General features: G+C 47.9%; 1 protein-coding gene across 1 annotated transcript in view; it reads right to left on the reverse strand.

Annotated features, from left to right (window-relative positions):
- dars2 (aspartyl-tRNA synthetase 2, mitochondrial) overlaps positions 1-21,294 on the reverse strand; it is a 121,708-nt gene that overhangs the window by 53,695 nt on the left and 46,719 nt on the right. Inside the window, exons 7-10 of the mRNA XM_072511684.1 lie at positions 13,571-13,617; positions 10,162-10,268; positions 1,414-1,483; positions 948-1,127 (exon numbers count right to left, since the gene is read on the reverse strand). Coding sequence (XP_072367785.1) covers positions 948-1,127; positions 1,414-1,483; positions 10,162-10,268; positions 13,571-13,617 — 404 coding nt within the window. The remainder of the gene's footprint in view (positions 1-947; positions 1,128-1,413; positions 1,484-10,161; positions 10,269-13,570; positions 13,618-21,294) is intronic.

Below are 21,294 nucleotides of genomic sequence, written 5' to 3' on the forward strand. Positions count from 1 at the left end.
ACTTCAAGTTTTTGTTTAAAGTCTCAAGAGATAGAAAGTTGCAGTTCGGAGTGGCTCTTCGACAGGGAAACACTGTTCCACAACATCTCTCCCATTTTGTTATTAAATTAAAAAATACCTTTCAAAGAACAAAGAAAAGTACAGCACAGGAACAGGCCCTTCGGCCCTCCAAACCCGTGCCGACCATGCTGCCCGACTAAACTACGATCTTCTACACTTCCTGGGTCCCTATCCCTCTATTCCTATCCTATTCATGTAATTGTCAAGATGCCCCTTAAACGTCACTATCGTCCCTGCTTCCACCCCCTCCTCCAGTAGCGAGTTCCAGGCACCCACTACCCTCTGTGTAAAAAACTTGCCTCGCACCTTAAACCTATGCCCCCTAGTAATTGACCCCTCTACCCTGGGGAAAAGCCTCTGACTATCCACTCTGTCTATGCCCCTCATAATTTTGTAGACCTCTATCAGGTCGCCCCTCACCTCCGTCGTTCCAGTGAGAACAAACCGAGTTTATTCAACCGCTCCTCATAGCTAATGCCCTCCATACCAGGCAACATTCTGGTAAATCTCTTCTGCACCCTCTCTAAAGCCTCCACATCCTTCTGGTAGTGTGGCGACCAGAATTGAACACTATACTCCAAGTGTGGCCTAACTAAGGTTCTATACAGCTGCAACATGACTTGCCAATTCTTATACTCAATGCCCCGGCCAATGAAGGCAAGCATGCCGTATGCCTTCTTGACTACCTTCTCCACCAAGTTGCCCCTTTCAGTGACCTGTGGACCTGTACACCTAGATCTCTCTGACTTTCAATACTCTTGAGGGTTCTACCATTCACTGTATATTCCCTACCTGCATTAGACCTTCCAAAATGCATTAGGGTATTTCAGGGTATCTAACTTCTAAAGATGGTTTAAAAGTATATGTTTCATCCAGAGAAGACTGACCTTCATTCCAAATCGAGTATCAGGTTTGTCGACGCCATAACTGTCCATGGCCTCTGCATAAGTAATTGATGGGAAAGCTGTTTCGATGTCTCCTTTTTCCTCTGGCCAGGAGTACACGATCAGCCCTTCAATTAGCTTCTGGATCCTCGCCTGATCCACAAAGGACATCTCAATGTCTATCTAAAATGCACACAAGGAGATCAGTGATAGTATAATTTAAATAATATTTCTTCTATCAGTTAGGTGGAGAAGCAACATGCTGAGTTTAGAAGCATTCCTTTTTAGCTAGTGATTACAGCAAAGAGTGTCCGATATTTTGCTTAGTTTTTGTATTTATATTCACTATTTAAATGGAATAATTTGTCACGATGGAGATTAAAATGTCATTAACACCCACAATATAAAGGATTTTTTAACATTCTTACGATCCCATCTTTCCTTTAATTCCAAACTCACCATAGCTCACCTGGGTAAACTCAGGTTGTCGGTCTGGCTTTGAACCCTCATCTCTATAACAACGAGCCACTTGGAAGTACCTGCAAGTAAATCAGCGCAATAAATTAACAGACGCAAAATAAAACTTCAGGGAAAAATTAAAGCTTATGCTTGCTTGCTGATCACCCGATCAATAATTTTCCTCATTAAGAAGGAAGTTTTACCCTTAAACATACAGTAGTCGCAAACTCTGTTTTTGGTTCACTGGTGCGGTAAGATGGTGAATACTGATGACCAAGGGTAATGATGCCCCATGAACTTTCACATTTACTGCCGGCAGCACATTCTGCTGCTCAACAACTGCAAATCTGCATTGAGGACCACAGAGGGTGTTGTAGCCACCTGGGTTGGCCACTTCCCAACTTAAAATGGAGAACCGCAAAGGCTGAAGGGAAATTCAGACAACACAGGCAAAGACTAGCAAATACAGAAATCATGTGTATTAAAACCTGTAAGAAACCAGACAGCACTGAACCCAGCAGCCATCTGCATAGTAATGCAGCAGCCATTTACATAGTAATGAGCAATTCCAAGGCACAATGGCAACAGTTAAGGTGAATAAAGCCAAGCCAGACTCCTCGGCACCAGCAGGAGCCAAGACAAAGGAAGGCCAACGGACATTTAGGGACCGCCCAGCGATCAGGGAACAACTCCAGTATTGGAGAAATCGATCCAAGTGATCGGAACGCAGTCCAATCACTTGGAACCAGGTACGGGGTCCGCCCCGAAGGGTGGGAAGCCCCTGGGGACTATAAAGTAAAGCCCCCAATTTCAAATCGTCCTTCTTGACAGGGTCACTCAGCAACGCAAAGCAACCCCCGAGAGTGAACTGTCCAGCGGCCGCCAACCAAGCAAGTCTCAAGTCAACGCTCGCTACGAGATAGGCGCTCCTAGCTACCAGTTCATACCAGCTTTTGAATCCTGCAGACTCAGGACCCGAACGTAAGGCCATTTGTTCCCCTGACCTGGTGGGCCAATTCCGAAGCTAAGTATAGGCCTAGAAGTGATAGGAATAGTCTAGAAAATAGAGTTTATGCATCAGTAGTGATTTACTGTGTATAATAAATGTGTTTTGAGTTGAATCTTACTAATTGGTGTGTTGCGTTATTGATCATTACTTGAACTTGAACCTCATGGCAGTATCATAAAGATACCTGGCGACTCTAGAGCAAAGGTTAAACAAACAGAGCAAATTACGATTTAAGAGCCAACCAAAAGTTAGCAAGTGTGAAAAGCATAGATTGAAGTAATAACAAATCACTTGCCCTACGTATGACATTATTCCGGGAAGCATTTTGATGAGTTGGCAAGTTTGATAGCAAGATTTAGCTCAGGCTGATGACCAGAACTTTATTGCTATTTACTTCACGCTGGATTATAGAACATAATACACAATGGTACTGACATGCATTTGTTCCGTTCAAAAATGGACACCTCTTTTTTTTTTCTACTGTGTGCATACTGTGTACGTTTCCTTGGCCGCAGAAAAATACTTTTCACTGTACTTTGGTACATGTATGTTGGACAGCATTTGCAAAAGCCCCCAATCAATAGATGACTGTTAGTCTTGTAGTCCGCTTCTCCTTTCATGCCGTGCACACTAAAGGAGACAAAGATCTGCTTATAGAAATTACATTGTTCTGTGAACATAAGCCTTTACTGTTTTCTAAAGATGTAACATTTATATTATGTTGGCTTTGGAGGGGGAACAGCATAGATTTACCCGAGTGATACCTGGACTCATAGAATCATAGACTTTACAGTGCAGAAGGAGGCCATTCAACCCATCGAGTCTGCACTGGCCCTTGGAAAGAACACCTCCATCCCTGTAACACAGAAACCCCACCTAACCTTATTGAACAGTAAGGGCAATTTAGCATGGCCAGTCCACTTAACCTGCACATCTTTGGACTGTGGGAGGAAACCGGAGCACCCGGAGGAAACCCACGCAAACACGTTGAAAACATGCAGACTCTGCACAGACAGTGACCCAAGCCGGGAATCGAACCTGGGACCCTGGCGCTGTGAAGCAACAGTGCTGACCACTGTGCTACCATGACAGACCTTTCTGGATTGGATTGGATTTGTTTATTGTCACGTGTACCGAGGTACAGTGAAAAGTATTTTTCGGCGAGCAGCTCAACAGATCATTAAGTACATGAGAAAAGGGAATAAAAGAAAATACATAATAGGGCAACACAACATATACAATGTAACTACATAAACACTGGCATCGGATGAAGCATACAGGGTGTAGTGTTAATGAAGTCAGTCCATAAGAGGGTCATTTAGGAGTCTGGTGACAGTGGGGAAGAAGCTGTTTTTGAGTCTGTTCGTGCGTGTTCTCAGACTTCTGTATCTCCTGCCCGATGGAAGAAGTTGGAAGAGCGAGTAAGCCGGGTGGGAGGGATCTTTGATTATACTGCCCGCTTTCCCCAGGCAGCGGGAGGTGTAGATGGAGTCAATGGATGGGAGGCAGGTTTGTGTGATGGACTGGGCGGTGTTCACGACTCTCTGAAGTTTCTTGCGGTCCTGGGCCTGATAGGATGCTTTCTATGGTGCATCTTGAAATTGGGAAACACCTCTTCACACACAGGGTGCTACAAGTTTCGAACTCACTTCCACAAACGACAATTGTTAATTTTTTTCTTTGAAATTTTTTTTATTGGTATTTCAAATAACAGTTACAGAATAGACAAGAAAACAAAAAAATCAACTGGGTTTCACACATAAAGGATCTTACAATGACATAAGTTTGAACGGCCAGCCTGGGGCCCCTTCCCATCACTATAGCAGTGACTGTGGCTCTAGCACTGGATAGTATTTACATTTGTACAATAATGCTCGATTTCCAGAACAGCCTGTTGGGTTCCACTAGGGTCCCTGTCACTTAGTGGTAGGAGTCGTTTCACGTTTCCTCCTTCTGTATCCTGGTGTTTTTTGGGGGGGGGGGCTTGGAGGGAGAGCAGCATAGATTTACCCGAAGGATACCTGCTTTCAAAACACAAGTAAAACGTTTGTCCTACCCAGCCCTTCCTTACCCCCTGTCAGTCCCTATCTGTCAGGTATGTTTCTTGTAAGAAGGCTACGTCCAGCCTCAGATTCTTAAGGTGGGCGAGGACTCTGGATCTCTTTTTTTCAAAAAAATATTTTTATTGAAGCATTTGCAACATTTTTATAATAATAAACAAAACAATAATAACATAAACATCAACATGGTAAACTAGACATTTCCCACCCAACCCCTTCTGTACATCCCTTAACCATTTTGCACCTACCCGCCCCCCTTCAGAATGCTGCTTCTGCTGGCATATTAATTTTCCCCGAGAAAGTCGACGAACGGCTGCCACCTCCGAGAGAACCCCAGCATTGACCCCCTCAAGGCAAACTTTATTTTCTCCAGCTTGAGAAACCCAGCCATGTCACTGACCCAAGTCTCCACTCGGGGGCTTCGAGTCCCTCCACATTAAAAGGATCCGTCTCCGGGCTACCAGGGAGGCAAAGGCCAAAATGTCGGCCTCTTTCACTCCCTTAACTCCCGGGTCTTCTGATACTCCAAAGATCGCTATTTCTGGACTCAGCACCACCCGCGTACCTAGCACCTTGGACAATGACTTGGCAAACCCCTGCCAGAATCCTCCCAAGCTTCGGGCATGCCCAAAACATGTGGACATGGTTTGCTGGGCTTCCCACACACCTCGCACATTTATCTTCTACTCCGAAAAACTTGCTCATCCTCGCCGCCATGTGTGCCCGGTGTACCACCTTAAACTGTATTAGACTGAGCCTAGCACATGATGATGAGGAATTAACCCTGCTTAGGGCCTCTGCCCACAGACCCGCCTCTAACTCCCTACCTAGCTCCTCCTCCCACTTGCCCTTCAGTTCCTCCACCGGGGTCTCCTCCGCCTCCAACAACTCCTGATAGATATCTGACACTTCCCCTCCCCCACCCAGGTACCGGACACTACTCTGTCCTGTATCCCCCATAGCGGGATCAGCGGGAAAGCCAACACCTGTTTCCTCAGAAAGTCCCGGACTTGTAAATATCTGAAACCATTCCCCGGCGGCAGCTTGAACTTGTCCTCCAGCGCCTTCAGACTGGGAAAACTCCCATATATGAATAGATCTCCCATCCTCCTAATTCCTGCTCTCTGCCAACTTCGGAACCCGCCATCTATCTTGTCTAGCGCAAACCTGTGGTTGTTGCAAATCGGGGTCCAGATTGACGCACCCTCCACCTTCTTATACCTCCTCTATTGCCCCCAGATCCTCAATGCCACCACCACCACTAGGCTAGTGGAGTACCGGGCCGGCGAGAACGGCAGAGGTGCCGCTACCAGTGCTCCTAAACTGGCATGACACCGCCTCCATCCGCTCCCATGCGGACCCCTCCCCCATTACCCACTTCCTAATCATCGCTATATTCATCGCCCAGTAGTAGTTGCAGCGCCAACCCACCCTCCCCCCGACTGCGCTCCAACAACATTTTCTTCACCCACGGGGTTTTATTCGCCCATACAAAGCCCAAAATAATCTTGTTTAACCGCTTGAAAAAGGCCTTAGGGATGAAGATGGGGAGGCACTGGAAGACAAACAAAAATCTGGGGAGCACCGTCATGTTCATGGTCTGTACCCTCCCCGCCAGCGATAGCGGGAGCATATCCCATCTTTTAAAGTCCCCCTCCATTTGCTCCACCAGCCGGGTTAGGTTGAGCCTGTGCAATGCCTCCCATTTCCGAGCCATCTGTATTCCCAGGTAGTGAAAGCTCCTCTCTACCATCCTGAGTGACAGCTCCTTCAGTCTCCTCTCCTGCCCCCTTGCCTGGATCAATTTGTACCCCAAGAACCTGCCAAATTCCCCCAAGATCTGCATAACCTCCCCCATCCCCTCCACCGGGTCCGAGATGTACAAGAGCAGATCGTCCGCGTACAGCGAAACCCGGTGCTCCCCCCCCGAACCAGCTCCTGCCACTTCCTTGATACTCTGAGCGCCATGGCCATCGGCTCTATAGCCAGAGCGAACAGCAACAGGGTACGGGGGCACCCCTGCCTCATCCCTCGGTGTAGCTTAAAGTACCCCGACCTCAGCCAGTTCGTGCACACACTCGCTACCGCACCTGGTAGAGCAATCGCACCCAGTCGATGAAGCCCTCCCCAAACCCAAACCTTCCCAGCGTCTCCCAAAAATACTCCCACTCCAATCGATCAAAAGCCTTCTCCGCGTCCATCGCAACCACCAACTCCGCCTCCTCTCCTTCTGAGGGCATCATAATTACATTCAAAAGCCTCTGAACGTTAGCATTGAGCTGTCTACCCTTAACAAATCCGGTTTGGTCCCCCCCTATCACCCCCGGGACACAGTCTTCAATCCTAGCGGCCAAAATCTTTGCCAGCAGCTTGGCATCTACGTTCAAAAGCGAGATCGGCCTATATGACTCATATTGCTCTGGGCCCTTTTCTCGTTTAAGGATGAGCGAAATCAAGACCTGCAACATCGTTGGGGGGACGATTCCCCTCTCTTTAGCCTCATTAAAGGTCCTCATCAGCAGTGGGAACAACACCTCTGAGAAGTTCTTATAATATTCTACCGGGTAACTGTCTGGCCCCGGAGCCTTGCCCAACTGCATGCCCTCCAGTCCTTTAACAATTTCCTCTGCCTCAATCGGGGCCCCCAGCCCCTCCACCAGGTCCTCTTCCACCCTCAGGAACCTCAACTGATCTAGGAATCGCCTCATCCCTTCTCTACCAGGCGGGGGTTCCGACTCATATAATTTACTATAAAATTCTTTAAAACCATTGTTCACCCCCCCCTGGGTCTAATACCTTGTCGCCCTCTCTATTCCTTACTCCCCCAATCTCCCTGGCCGCTTCTCTCTTCCTAAGCTGGTGCGCCAACATCCTGCTCGCCTTTTCCCCATATTCGTAGACAGCTCCCCTTGCCCTCCTCAACTGCTCCACCGCCCTCCCCGTGGTCAACAACTCAAACACTGCGTGTAGTTTCCGATGCTCCCTCAGGAGCCCCGCTTCCGGGGCCTCCGCATATCTCCTATCCACTCGAAGTATCTCCTCCACAAATCTCTCCCTCTCTGCTCATTCCACCTTTTCTCTATGGGACCGAATCGAAATTAGTTCCCCTCTTACAACTGCTTTCAGAGCCTCCCAAACTACCGCTGCTGATACCTCACCCATATCGTTTGTAACCAGGTAATTCTAATAACCCTACAACCAGCCTCCACAGCGGGCGCTGCCCTCTCTCCTCACTCAACCGCAAATCCACCCAATGCGGGGCATGATCAGAGACTTCAATCGCCGAATATTCCGTCCCTGCCACCTTAGGAATTAGCGCCCTGCTTAGAACAAAAAAAAAATCAATGCGGGAGTAAACTTTATGGACATGAGAAAAAAACGAAAACTCCTTCGCCCTCGGCCGTTCGAATCTCCACGGGTCTACCCCTCCCATCTGCTCCATAAATCCCCTCAACTCCTTCACCGCGGCTGGCCTTCTTCCAGTCCTGGATTTTGACCGGTCCAGATCGGGATCAATGACCGTGTTAAAGTCTCCACCAATGATCAAGCCATTAGACTCTAGGTCCGGGATCTTGCCTAACACCCGTCTCATAAATTCCACATCGTCCCAGTTCGGAGTGTATACGTTTACACCCTCCAGCTTCCCACTCACCATAATATATCTACCCCCCTCGTCTGCCACAATTCTTCCAGCCTCAAACACCACCCGCTTGCTGATCAATATTGCTACCCCCCTGGTCTTTGAGTCCAGCCCAGAGTGAAACACCTAACCAACCCACCCCTTTCTCAATCTCGTCTGATCAATAATCTTTAGATGTGTCCGCTTCCCTGAGCTCCCCCACAAGCAGCCACCGCCCTCGACCTCGATTTTGTTCCCCGATAATAGTTCCTCCCCGTCAGCGAAGCAGCCTCCCACTTCCCCCCTCCCCCACTCCCCCCCACAACAGTCCCCGAAATCTAACCCCCCAGGTCAAGCACCATCTTAGCACATGTGCACCCCCCACCATGCTTCCAAGAGTCAGCTGACCCATGCTGATCCTAACATCCCCCGCCCTTGGTGCCAAACAGGCTGTCTCCCTATTGTTCGAACCCCTCTCCCGACATGCATAAACCATTTAAAAACATTGCAGTCCCCAGTAAGTAAACAACCTCAAGTAAAAGAAATTAACATAAACCAATGAAGAAACAATCGCTTGAAACCAGACCCAACCTCCCACAGAGGTAGCACCAACGTCAGGGCTCCCCTCCCCCCTCTGCATCCAATCTCTGCAAAAACAAAGCACCCTCAGACCACCGCCCCAGCCCAATACTTAACCCAAAACCCCATACAGTCTTATTTGAACCGATATAAGAATTACAAAAATTACAAACCGCCGCCACATAACTCCTTCAAGACTTAGGTGTCCTTTAAGACGCTTCCAACTTCTTTTCTTTGATAAAAGACCATACATCGTCCGGTGCCTCAAAGTAAAAGTGCCGGTCTTCGTGTGTAACCCACAACTGCGCTGGATACAGCATCCCGAATTTCATCCCCTTCTTGAAGAGGATCGCCTTCACCCGGTTAAACGCAGCACGTCTCTTGGCCAGCCCTGCTCCCAGGTCCTGGTAGATGCGCATCTCGCTGTTCTCCCATCTGCTACTCCGCTCCTTCTTGGCAAGACGAGTTCTTTGTCCGAAAAGCGGTGGAAACGCACCACCATGGCCCTCGGCGGGTCATTCGCCTTAGGCTTCCTTGCGAGGACTCGATGCGCTCCGTCCACTTCCAGGGGCCGAGAAAACGACCCGGGCCCCATCAGCGTCTCCAGCATGCTCGCCACATCGACCCCTCAATTCCTTCAGGGAGGCCAATGATCCTTAAGTCCTGCCTCCTGGACCCGTTCTCCAGGTAACAGTCCTGCATTCTCTTGTGGCGCTCATCCAACACCTCCACCTTGTGCTCCAGCACGGTTAGATAGTCCTCCTGGCTGGACAACCTCAGCTCAATTTCTTGTATCGCTTTCCCTTGGACCGCCTGATTCAAAACCTCTTGATCGATCGCAGCCTTGATCGGGTCCAGCGTTTCCTTTTTTAGCTCAGCGAAACAGTCCTTAAAGAACTTCATCTGCTGCTCCTTAGACCACCGAGCCACCGCTCCCTGGTCCTGACCCTCTGCCATGCTGCGCCGCGGTCCCAGCTCCGACTGCTTCACTCTATCTGGGTTGAGTCTTTTCACACGGCCACTTCTAGTCCAATTAGCCATACATCGGAAGGGGAATCCTTCTTAATGTCGTCCACTACACCGATCTATCCCTTAAAGTCTGAGAAAAGTTGGGGAAAAGGTCCGAAAGTCCGTTTCAGCAGGGGCTGTCGAATGTGCGATCTATTCCTCCATGGTCGCCACCGGAAGTCGACACTGGATCTCTTTAATGGCCCATTGAGTCCCCTCGCGTTCCATGTAGCTATGAGAATGCCCCCCCCCAGCTCATTCTCGAGACATTCGAAAAATTGTGGATTATTAAACATGGAAACAGAAAATATGTTGTTGTCTAGTACCTTACGGGTAGTACAGAACAAATATTAGCAATCAAATCCCTGGCACTGATTCCGATAATAGGTTTGCAACATGGTTTTAAATCCTCTTGTAGTTAGTCTTATGAGGTCAGATCAACACTTTGATTATTCAAACATTCACAGCTAGCATAAGGCTTACCTATCTAATCCTCCCACCATCAACAGCTGTTTGAATTGTTGAGGGCTCTGTGGGAGACAGTAAAACTTGCCCGGCTCCCTCGAGGGCACCACAAACTCCTTGGCTCCCTGCAGAACGGGCAACAAAGCAAATCCTCAGAAAGCTCGTCTTTCATTCTTAACAGTCTTATTATAAGCAGCAGCCATTTACATTTATACAGTATTTATTTGGGTTTTAGTGAAGTCAAGGACCCTTCATCACCTGGCTCCTTCTTCAACTTCACCGACACATAACCATGTCTCATTTTCTAGAAGGCTGAACATACAACCAGGGGTTCTAACAGGAGCCAACTCTGTTCTGGAGAGCAAGTATTACTCTGTGCTATTGAGATGTAGGACGGATTGAGAGCTGTATGTTTTTTCCTTTCTTGTTGTTTAATTGGGAATAGATAGTAATTAAGAGTATCCTATTTACTTGTATTGTTTAAGGGCTATTTTCGGGTGTGAGGTTTAAGATTTTAATACTATGTTAATAATAAAGTTTTGTTTTACAATATCAAATCCCTCTTTTTCATGCAATCACTCCTGGAGTATTCTTGCCGCACAGTCTTACAAACTAAACTAAAATATTAGGGTTTTGATTCATTATCCTAGCTACTGTTGGGATCTGGTCGGGGATCGTAATCGAGACCAATACCGTACACAATACTCCAGGTGTGGTCTCACCATTTCCCTGTACAACTGAAGTATAACCTCCCAACTTTTGTAAGCAATTGCTCTTACAATAAAGGGTAACATTCTAATAATTTTGTGATTCTTACACTAGGACACTCAGATCCCTCTGCACCTCAGAGCTATGCAATCTCTCACCATTTAGATAATAAGCTTCTTTTTTATTCTTCAAAATGGACAATTTCACATTTGCCAATGTTATACTCCATTTGCCAGATTTTGGCCCACTCACTTAACCTATCTACATCCCTTTGGAACCTCAGGTCATTTTTGCAATTTACTTTCCTACCTATCTTCATGTTGCCAATAAATTTAACAACCATACCTTCAGTCCCTTCATTCAAGTCACTTATACAAATTGTAAAAAGTTAAGGCCCCAGCACTGATCCCTATGACACACCACTCATCACACCCTGCCAACCAGAAAAAAAACCCCAATATGCCAACTCTGTTTCCTGGTAGCTAGCCAATCTTCAATCCATGCCAATATGTTACCCCCTGCACCATGAGCTTTTATTTTACGCAATAACCTTTGATGTGGCACTTTATCAAATGCCTTCTGCAAATCTAAGTACAGGATATCCTCTAATTTTCCTTTAGCCATGTGACTCCTTCAAATAACTCCAATAATTTGTTAAACACAATTTCCCTTTCACAAAACCCTGTTGACTCTGCCTGATTGCCTTGAATTTTTCCAAGTGCCCTGTTATAACATCTTTAATAATGGTTTCTAACATTTCCCCTATGACAGATGTTAAGAACTAGTCAGGCACTCAACAGAAACAAAGCTGCCCAGACTGGACTTAAAGCAGTCACAAAATTATTTTGCCAAGATTTACGCACCAGGATTAATTATGTATTTTAGCAGAAGAAATATATTTATTTTTGGAGCAGTAGTTACCACACGCTCTTTATTTTCCAGACATCCAGAAGTATCCAAATCGCCTGACATGAACGGAGGAGAAAAGTGATGAGGCTCTTCCGAACAAATTACCTGTTTCAGGTTTATCACTTGTGGAGATCATGGCATTGCAGTCAGAAAGACATTCTTTCATATAGCACTTAAACCAGATTACCCATTGCTACCAAATGGAGTCAGAAGAATAATTATCATTCCCCACTTCATGCTGTAGCATTTATGATTCTTTTCAATCTATAGACTTGAAACTGGTGTTTTATTGGTTGGCAATTGTACTTTGACCAGGAGATATGTTACACATGAGAATCACATCAACAACTATATGTGATGTAAACTGTATAGTGTGTTAAACAAGTGTGCAACATTAAAGTAAGATGAGACTATTCTCACTGCTGCAGTTGCTAATTGTAATCTTTTCATTTACTTGAATAATTTTTATGTAAAATCACCACTGAACTGTTTCATTGAAAATAGGTTCCATAAAACCAACGTGCCTGCATTTGCCAGGTTATTGTAGCCTATTGTCACTATTTCCTCACCCCTTGAATTCAGCTCTTTTTTCCTTTTTTGGACCAAGGCTGTAATGAGGTCAGGAGCTGAGGGCTCTGGAAAAACCCTAATTGAGCGTCAGTAAGCAGGTTATTGCTGTGTAGGTGCGGTTTGTTGGACAGTCGACAACACCTTGCATCACTTTGCGGATGTTTGATGGGGTAATTTGCCGGGTTAAGACCATAAGACATAGGCGCGGAAGTAAGGCCATTCGGCCCATCGAGTCCACTCCACCATTCAATCATGGCTGATTTCAACTCCATTTACCCGCTCTCTCTCCATAGCCCTTAATTCCTCGAGAAATCAAGAATCTATCAACTTCTGTCTTAAAGACACTCAACGTCCCGGCCTCCACCGCCCTCTGTGCCAATGAATTCCACAGACCCACCACTCTCTGGCTGAATTTGTCCTGCTTTTTGTGGGCAGAACATGGTCAGGTAGATGGCAGAGTTGTGGCTGTATGCAACAGCTATGCAAGGATCGTGTCTCATTCTGGAGCAGAAGCTTTCAGTACCATTGCCAGAATATTGTCAATGCCCATAGCCTTTGCAGCATCAAGCTGCTTCTTGAGATCACGGAGTGAATCAAATTGGTCAAGACTGAGAGGTGAAACAATGAGTACAAACACAAACACCGAAGGAAAGTAACATCATGTTAAACACGAATAGGAGGACGTTTCACCACAAGGATGAGTAGTGTGATAAGTTACAGATATGTATTCAACTTAACCCACTTTACATGACAATTAGATCAAGAACCGCTCCCCTGCATCCTAGCAAGAAAATGCATCCTGTGGTGGGTACTGTACCCAGTGAGCTGGAAGGTGAAAGGACTGTGTTGCTTTATCGGACCCCTGTCAAAAAATGAAGGCACTATTAATCTTAAGCATTTGAAAAACAATAATTAAATATCAGGCAGTACCTTTGTTCCTAATTTCTCTCCATTGACTTTTGCTGGGAGGTACTAGCAAGTGTACATTGAGCTCCATAGGGAGATTGAAGGCAGAGAAAAATTAGAGGAAAGCTACCCTGGATTTCTTCTCATCGCATTGTTGTGACAAAATTAAGGATGTCACATGTCTGGAAGCAGGTAGCCCACCAATCACCTCATGTTAGAAATGGTGTGTGACAGGATAGAGGACAAAAAGCGGTGAGAAAATGATTTACATTAGAAAATAAAATGTATGGGAGTAAGACGGTGGGTAGAAAGATAAATATTTTGCAGTACTTACCCCAGGAGTTTTTTTAAATAATGTTGGAGTTTCCACATCTACAAAACCTGAAGACAAATCAAGAGAAAACAGTTAGGCACTGAATGAATATACTTGCTGTTCATCACAACTTCACACAGGTTTCAGGTCTATTATTTTGTGTATTTTTTGTCCGGTACAATTTTATCAAATCCTCAATGTGTCCAAAGAAGAGTAAACTGATGAAATGTGTGATATAAACACCAACTATTCCAGTATATGGAGAAAATCCAGTTGGGTCAGCTTGTAACAACAGGCCATAATTATCAGAAATATTAAACAGCATTGATTCATGACATAATCGGAGATGCCCTGCCTCTATTAATTAGATGAGTCTAAAATTGCCAAAAATTAAGACTTCACAGGGAAATCTCGTTTAAGTTAGAGGGAGGTTAAGTGGAATACAAATCTAAACTTTGAGGAGACCGCCTCCCACTCGCATTTAACATGATGTTTACTTTCTCAAATTCCCTCAGTGTTTGTGTCTGTACTCTGCCAACCCTACTACTTTCACGCTGCGTAAATTTCAAACCTCTCACGTGTTGTTCTGCGCTCTTCTACATTTTCTAAAGACTGTTTTATGAATGGCTGGGTCTGAAAGAGACAGTGGGCCGGATTCTCCGTTCCTGAGACTAAGTGTTGACGCCGGGGCAGGATTAGTGGAGTTCCATGACAGCAAAACTGGCGCCACACCTGGACCGAATCACCAGCACCACATGGAACACCGTCGATTATAATGAAAAATGGTGTCTGATTCACCGGATTCGGGATTGACACTCAAAAGGCAGACAAGCTGCAGCAGCCCATATAAGCGTTTCACTCCCTACAAACACCATCCAAGCCAAGAAGATGGCAGCAAGAGGAGCAGCACGAAGATTCACAGATACTAAACTGGAAACCCTGCGAGGCGGCGTGGAGGAGAGACAGGCCACCCTGTACCCCGGGGTGAGAAGGAGACTGCCAGCTGCCACTGTTCATCCGGCCTAGACACAGGTGGCAGAGGTAGTCAGCGCCGTGTGCAACACTGTGAGAAGCGGCCAGCAGTGCAGAAAGAAACTGCACAACGTCCTCAGGGCTGAGTATGTAGCACTGTGCCCCTGGCACTGACTCCCGTTCCACAAACTCATAACCAACCCCACCACCACCCCATCCAGAGGGTGGCTGAACCCCCACCCTGCACCACATATCGGCACCCATAAGGGCCGCCAAGGCCGGGTACCCTGGCCACTGAAGCCACCAGCTACCCATCCCCTGGGCTGCATGCGTTGGACTGACTAACACTGTGTTCGGTTTCCCCCCCTCCAGGAAACGTTCACACACAATCACTGAGAGAGGGAGAAGACTGGAGGGGGACCTCCAGATTTGCAGCCACCTCGCCGGAGCAGAACAGAGGGCATTGAATATGGTCGGTGGGCCCGAAGAAAGGGCAGTCGCTGGGGCGGTGGTCGACATCAAGCGAACAAGTGAGACCCTGCCGAGTTGCGGTTCCCCATGGCACGTGTCCCCCTCCCCCCCACCACCCCACACCCCCCGGCTTGCAATGCAGTCATGTGTCTTGTCTTGTGTGTTGCATGAGCTGCTGGTGATGGCGCGGGCACTTCTGGTGTCCCCTGCCCCCAATCAGAACTCCAGATGCCAAGCAGTTACGACGATGACACGGACGGAAGTCTTCAGCCCGCATACCGTGACATGCCGGAACTCGAGTCAGGGCAGTGACCGACTTCCCTTCACAGCTGTCTCCAACGCCCTCCACCATCCCAGAAACACTCACCTCAGTTGGGCACTTTAGTGAAGTGGCTCTTGAGGCATTATCTGGTGTGCTCCACACACATGCTGTGGTACATCAGGTGGACATAGGAACCCCCGAGGGGGCGGTCAGTCGAGGGCGGGCCGACCTCATGGATTAGCTGCCGTCCAGATGGGTTTCGGGCTTCTGGAAAGGACGGTCCCATCAATTGTGGAGATGCAGTCGCAGAGCCCGGAACTGCACAAGGGGTTGTCGGCGAGCATCCAGCACCAGCAGGTGCCATTGGAGGAGTACAACCACGTGCAGAAGCAGGAGGTGGTGTCGACCATGAATGCCATCCAGGGCAACACCGCAGCACCTCGTACTCCTCCCCCGCCCCCTCTGTCTGGGACTGCGCCATATCATGCTGCGACTGTGCCACGTTGGCCAGTGCCTGGACAATGCCGCCGGCGCTCTCTGCCATGGCCCGCTGTGACTGGGCCACACACTGGAGGGGCGCTGTCATGTCCAATGTGCACTGGTGTTCAATGTGAACAAATGTATACAGGTTTGTGTCTTAGTTCCTAATGCTGCACTCTGCCCTGCACCCGTGCCAACTTAACTGGTGTCTACTGTTTTGGCCTTGTGGGCCCTAATGCTACACCTAGGTAGATCCCCAGATGGTACGTCAGGAGTGGAGGCGGCCTGCTGTGATTACCACCCTGTGACCTGGGTCCCCTTTGGTGGTCGCCTTCTGGGGCGACCGGGCCTCAATTGGCCCGGCTGCTGCTCAGGTGTACCGGGTGGCTTGGTGCCGTCCTGTTCTGCCCGCTACCCATGTGATGCATCAGGGATGGAGGGTGGGAGGGAGAGAGGGGGGGGGGGGGGGGGGGGGAGGGGGGAGGAGGACGAGGTGCTATAGTGTTCCGACGCCTCCCTTGTGGGAGTCAGCAGCAGGGACCCCAGCCCCACCTCCTCCCTCAGAGTGCCCGATGGCCCCCGGGCCACTCCATGGGACGAGGTGCAAGCGGAGCTAGCCCCGGAGGCTGCCCCGCCACCTGGGGCTGCCAGTCCTGAAGGCCAGCTCTCATTTCGACTGGTTTCTGTATGCTCGCGGCCAGAGAATGGACCACCTCTGTCTGGGACTGCGCCACATCATGCTACGACTGTGCCACCACTTTCTGGGTCTGTGCCACATCAGCCAGTGACTGCGCCATCTCCTTCTGCGTCCGGGCCACCTCCCTTTATGTCTATGCCATGTTGGCCAGTGCTCTCCGCCAAGGCCCGCTGTGACTGGGCCACGCTCTGGAGGGGCGCTGTAATGTTCAATTAGCTCTGGTACATAAGAACTAGGAGCAGGAGTAGGCCATCTGGCCCCTCGAGCCTGCTCCACCATTCAATGAGATCATGGCTGATCTTTTGTGGACTCAGCTCCACTTTCCGGCCCGAACACCATAACCCTTTATCCCGTTATTCTTCAAAAAACTATCTATCTTTATCTTAAAAACATTTAATGAAGGAGCCTCTACTGCTTCACTGGGCAAGGAATTCCATAGATTCACAACCCTTTGGGTGAAGAAGTTCCTCCTAAACGCAGTCCTAAATCTACTTCCCCTTATTTTGAGGCTATGCCCCCTAGTTCTGCTTTCACCCGCCAGTGGAAACAACCTGCCCGCATCTATCCTATCTATTCCCTTCATAATCTTATATGTTTCTACAAGATCCCCCCTCATCCTTCTAAATTCCAACGAGTACAGTCCCAGTCTACTCAACCTCTCCTTGTAATCCAACCCCTTCAGCTCTGGGATTAACCTAGTGAATCTCCTCTGCACACTCTCCAGTGCCAGTGCGTCCTTTCTCAAGTAAGGAGACCAAAACTGAACACAATACTCCAGGTGTGGCCTCGCTAACACCTTCTACAATTGCAGCAGAACCTCCCTAGTCTTAAACTCCATCCCTCGAGCAATGAAGGACAAAATTCCATTTGCCTTCTTAATCACCTGTTGCACCTGAAAACCAACTTTCTGCGACTCATGCACTAGCACACCCAGGTCTCTCTGCACAGCAGCATGTTTTAATATTTTATCAGTTAAATAATAATCCCTTTTGCTGTTATTCCTACCAAAATGGATAACCTCACATTTGTCAACATTGTATTCCATCTGCCAGACCCTAGCCCATTCACTTAGCCTATCCAAATCCCTCTGCAGACTTCCAGTATCCTCTGCACTTTTTGCTTTACCACTTATCTTAGTGTCGTCTGCAAACTTGGACACATTGCCCTTGGTCCCCAACTCCAAATCATCTATGTAAATTGTGAACAGTTGTGGGCCCAACACTGATCCCTGAGGGACACCACTAGCTACTGATTGCCAACCAGAGAAACACCCATTAATCCCCACTCTTTGCTTTCTATTAATTAACCAATCCTCTATCCATGCTACTACTTTCCCCTTAATGCCATGCATCTTTATCTTATGCAACAACCTTTTGTGTGGCACCTTGTCAAAGGCTTTCTGGAAATCCAGATATACCACATCCATTGGCTCCCCGTTATCTACCGCACTGTTAATGTCCTCAAAAAATTCCACTAAATTAGTTAGGCACGACCTGCCCTTTATGAACCCATGCTGCGTCTGTCCAATGGGACAATTTCCATCCAGATGCCTCGCTATTTCTTCCTTGATGATAGATTCCAGCATCTTCCCTACTACCGAAGTTAAGCTCACTGGCCTATAATTACCCGCTTTCTGCCTACCTCCTTTTTTAAAGTGGTGTCACGTTGGCTAATTTCCAATCCGCCGGGACCACCCCAGAGTCTAGTGAATTTTGGTAAATTATCACTAGTGCATTTGCAATTTCCCTAGCTATCTCTTTTAGCACTCTGGGATGCATTCCATCAGGTCCAGGAGACTTGTCTACCTTTAGCCCCATTAGCTTGCCCATCACTACCTCCTTGGTGATATCAATCCTCTCAAGGTCCTCACCTGTCATAGCCTCATTTCCATCAGTCACTGGCATGTTATTTGTGTCTTCCACTGTGAAGACCGACCCAAAAAACCTGTTCAGTTCCTCAGCCATTTCCTCATTTCCCATTATTAAATCTCCCTTCTCATCCTCTAAAGGACCAAGATTTACCTTAGCCACTCTTTTTTGTTTTATGTATTTGTAGAAACTTTTACTATTTGTTTTTATGTTCTGAGCAAGTTTACTCTCATAACCTATCTTACTCTTCTTTATAGCTTGTTTAGTAGCTTTCTGTTGCCTCCTAAAGATTTCCCAGTCCTCTAGTCTCCCACTGATCTTTGCTACTTTGTATGTTTTTTCCTTCAATTTGATACTCCCCCTTATTTCCTTAGATATCCACGGTCGATTTTCCCTCTTTTTACCGTCCTTCCTTTTTGTTGGTATAAACCTTTGCTGGGCACTGTGAAAAATCACTTGGAAGGTTCTCCACTGTTCCTCAACTGTTTCACCATAAAGTCTTTGCTCCCAGTCTACCTTAGCTAGTTCTTCTCTCATCCCATTGTAATCTCCTTTGTTTAAGCACAAAACACTAGTGCTTGATTTTACCTTCTCACCCTCCATCTGTATTTTAAATTCCACCATATTGTGATCGCTCCTTCCGAGAGGATCCCTAACTATGAGATCCTGAATCAATCCTGTCTCATTACACAGGACCAGATCTAGGACCGCTTGTTCCCTCGTAGGTTCCATTACATACTGTTCGAGGAAACTATCGCGGATACATTCTATAAACTCCTCCTCAAGGCTGCCTTGACCGACCTGGTTAAACCAATCAACATGTAGATTAAAATCCCCCATGATAACTGCTGTACCATTTCTACATACATCTGTTATTTCTTTGTTTATTGCCTGCCCCACCATAATGTTACTATTTGGTGGCCTATAGATTACTCCTATCAGTGACTTTTTCGCCTTACTATTCCTGATTTCCACCCAAATGGATTCAACCTTATCCTCCATAGCACCGATGTCATCCCTTACTGTTGCCCGGATGTCATCCTTAAATAACAGAGCTACACCACCTCCCTTACCATCCACTCTGTCCTTCCAAAAAGTTTGATACCCTCAGATATTTAACTCCCAGTCGTGACCATCCTTTAACCATGTTTCAGTAATGGCCACTAAATCATAGTCATTCACGATGATTTGCGCCATCAACTCATTTACCTTATTCCGAATACTACGAGCATTCAGGTAAAGTACACTTATGTTGGCTTTTTTACCTCTGTTCTTAATCTTAACACCTCGATCAGTAACCTCTCCTAAGTTATATTTCCTCTTAACCTTTCTCCTAATTTTCCTTGTCGTCGAACCCATATCTTCCTGTAACAACCTGCCGCGTCGCTTACCATTAATGTTTTCACTTCCCGTTTTATTTCTTTTAGTATTCCTGGTCCTATTCACTAAGCTCCCCTCAGTCACTGTACCTTGTACTGTCGCCCTTTTTGATTTTTGGCTATGGCTTCTCTGCCTTACACTTTCCCCCTTACTGCCTTTTATTTCTGTCCCTGCTTTACTACCTTCCAACTTCCTGCATCGGTTCCCATCCCCCTGCCACATTAGTTTAAACTCTCCCCAACACATGGCTGGTGTGATAGGGCAGGCCTGTCCTGGGCTTCGCCACCTTCGGCACAGATTGCCCCTGGTCTTGGACATCTTGCCCATGGCCGAAACCAGGTTGTCACCATCCTCCATCCCATAGACCAGACCCACCGTTACTGCCAACCCAGGGCTTGCACCCCGTAGTGAGGCATGTAGGAATCACTGAGGGGGTTGCAAGGGGGTGAGGGAGGGAAATGGGTTGGCCGTGTGCCTGGCCAGTCCACCTAGTCGGTGAACCTGGAGGCGATCAGAGCCCCGTGCACGTTGGCCCTTGCACACACGTTGTGCGGTCTCCTGTGCCTGCCCAGCCCATGTCATGCCCATCCTCGCTCTCCCCCGCATCCTCATCGGACGAGGACTAACATTCATCCTCCTCCTCCAATACGTTGCCCTTCTGCTGTGCAATGTTGTGGAGGATGCTGCAGGCCACCACGATGCGCAAGACCCTCCTAGCAATATACTGGATGGCCCCTCCAGAGCAGTCCAGGCACCTGAACCGCATCTTCAGGATGCTGAACCACCTCTCGATCACGCCCCTGGTCACTGAATGGGCGTCATTGTAGCGGGTCTCCGTGTCGGTCGGTGGCCTATAGATTGGCGTCATCAGCCATGACCGCAGTGGATAACCTTTGTCACCCAGGAGCCAACGCCCCAGCTGGAGCTGCACCTCAAGAGGCCAGGAACCGTCGAATATGCCAAGGTGAAGGCATCGTGCACACTACCTGGGTATCGGGTGCTAACGTGCATGATGTGCAGCTCACGGTCACACACCAGTTGCACCTTCATCGAGTGGAAACCCTTCTGGTTTGAGAAGACTGGCCTGTCATCTGCAGGTGCTTGTAGGGAGACATGCATCCCTTTGATCACCTCCTGGACGCGGGGCATCTCGGTGATGGTGGCAAACCTCCTTCCCGGGCATCCTGGTGGATTCCGCCCTCATTAAAATGGATGTTTTGTGCCAACCGGGCAGATAGGGCATCCATGACGGCACAGATGCACCTGTGCACCGAGCTCTGTGAGATCACGGCCCATCTCCTGGTCACTGGCCAGTTTCCGGACTGGCAGTGCACGATCGCACCTTTGCATCTCGTACCTCCTCTCTCTCCCTCATCAGCCACAACGCCTGTTTCCCGATTTTTAAAAGCACAAGTGAACCTTGCCGTCGGGAATTCCTCCCGGCGGAGGCCCCGGGAGATAACCAGGTTTGGCCTGCTAATGATATACGAATGACGTTTACTGTACGTGCGGAGTAGAACGCATTAACACCGCTGTCGAGGCACTGGAGAATTGCGATTTGGTGTGAACCCAGCGTCCGCCACAATTTGGGCGCCAAGACCGATTCCCCGCCCAA

Source organism: Scyliorhinus torazame, chromosome 7, assembly GCF_047496885.1.
Source record: "Scyliorhinus torazame isolate Kashiwa2021f chromosome 7, sScyTor2.1, whole genome shotgun sequence".
NCBI classification, from domain to species: domain Eukaryota; kingdom Metazoa; phylum Chordata; class Chondrichthyes; order Carcharhiniformes; family Scyliorhinidae; genus Scyliorhinus; species Scyliorhinus torazame.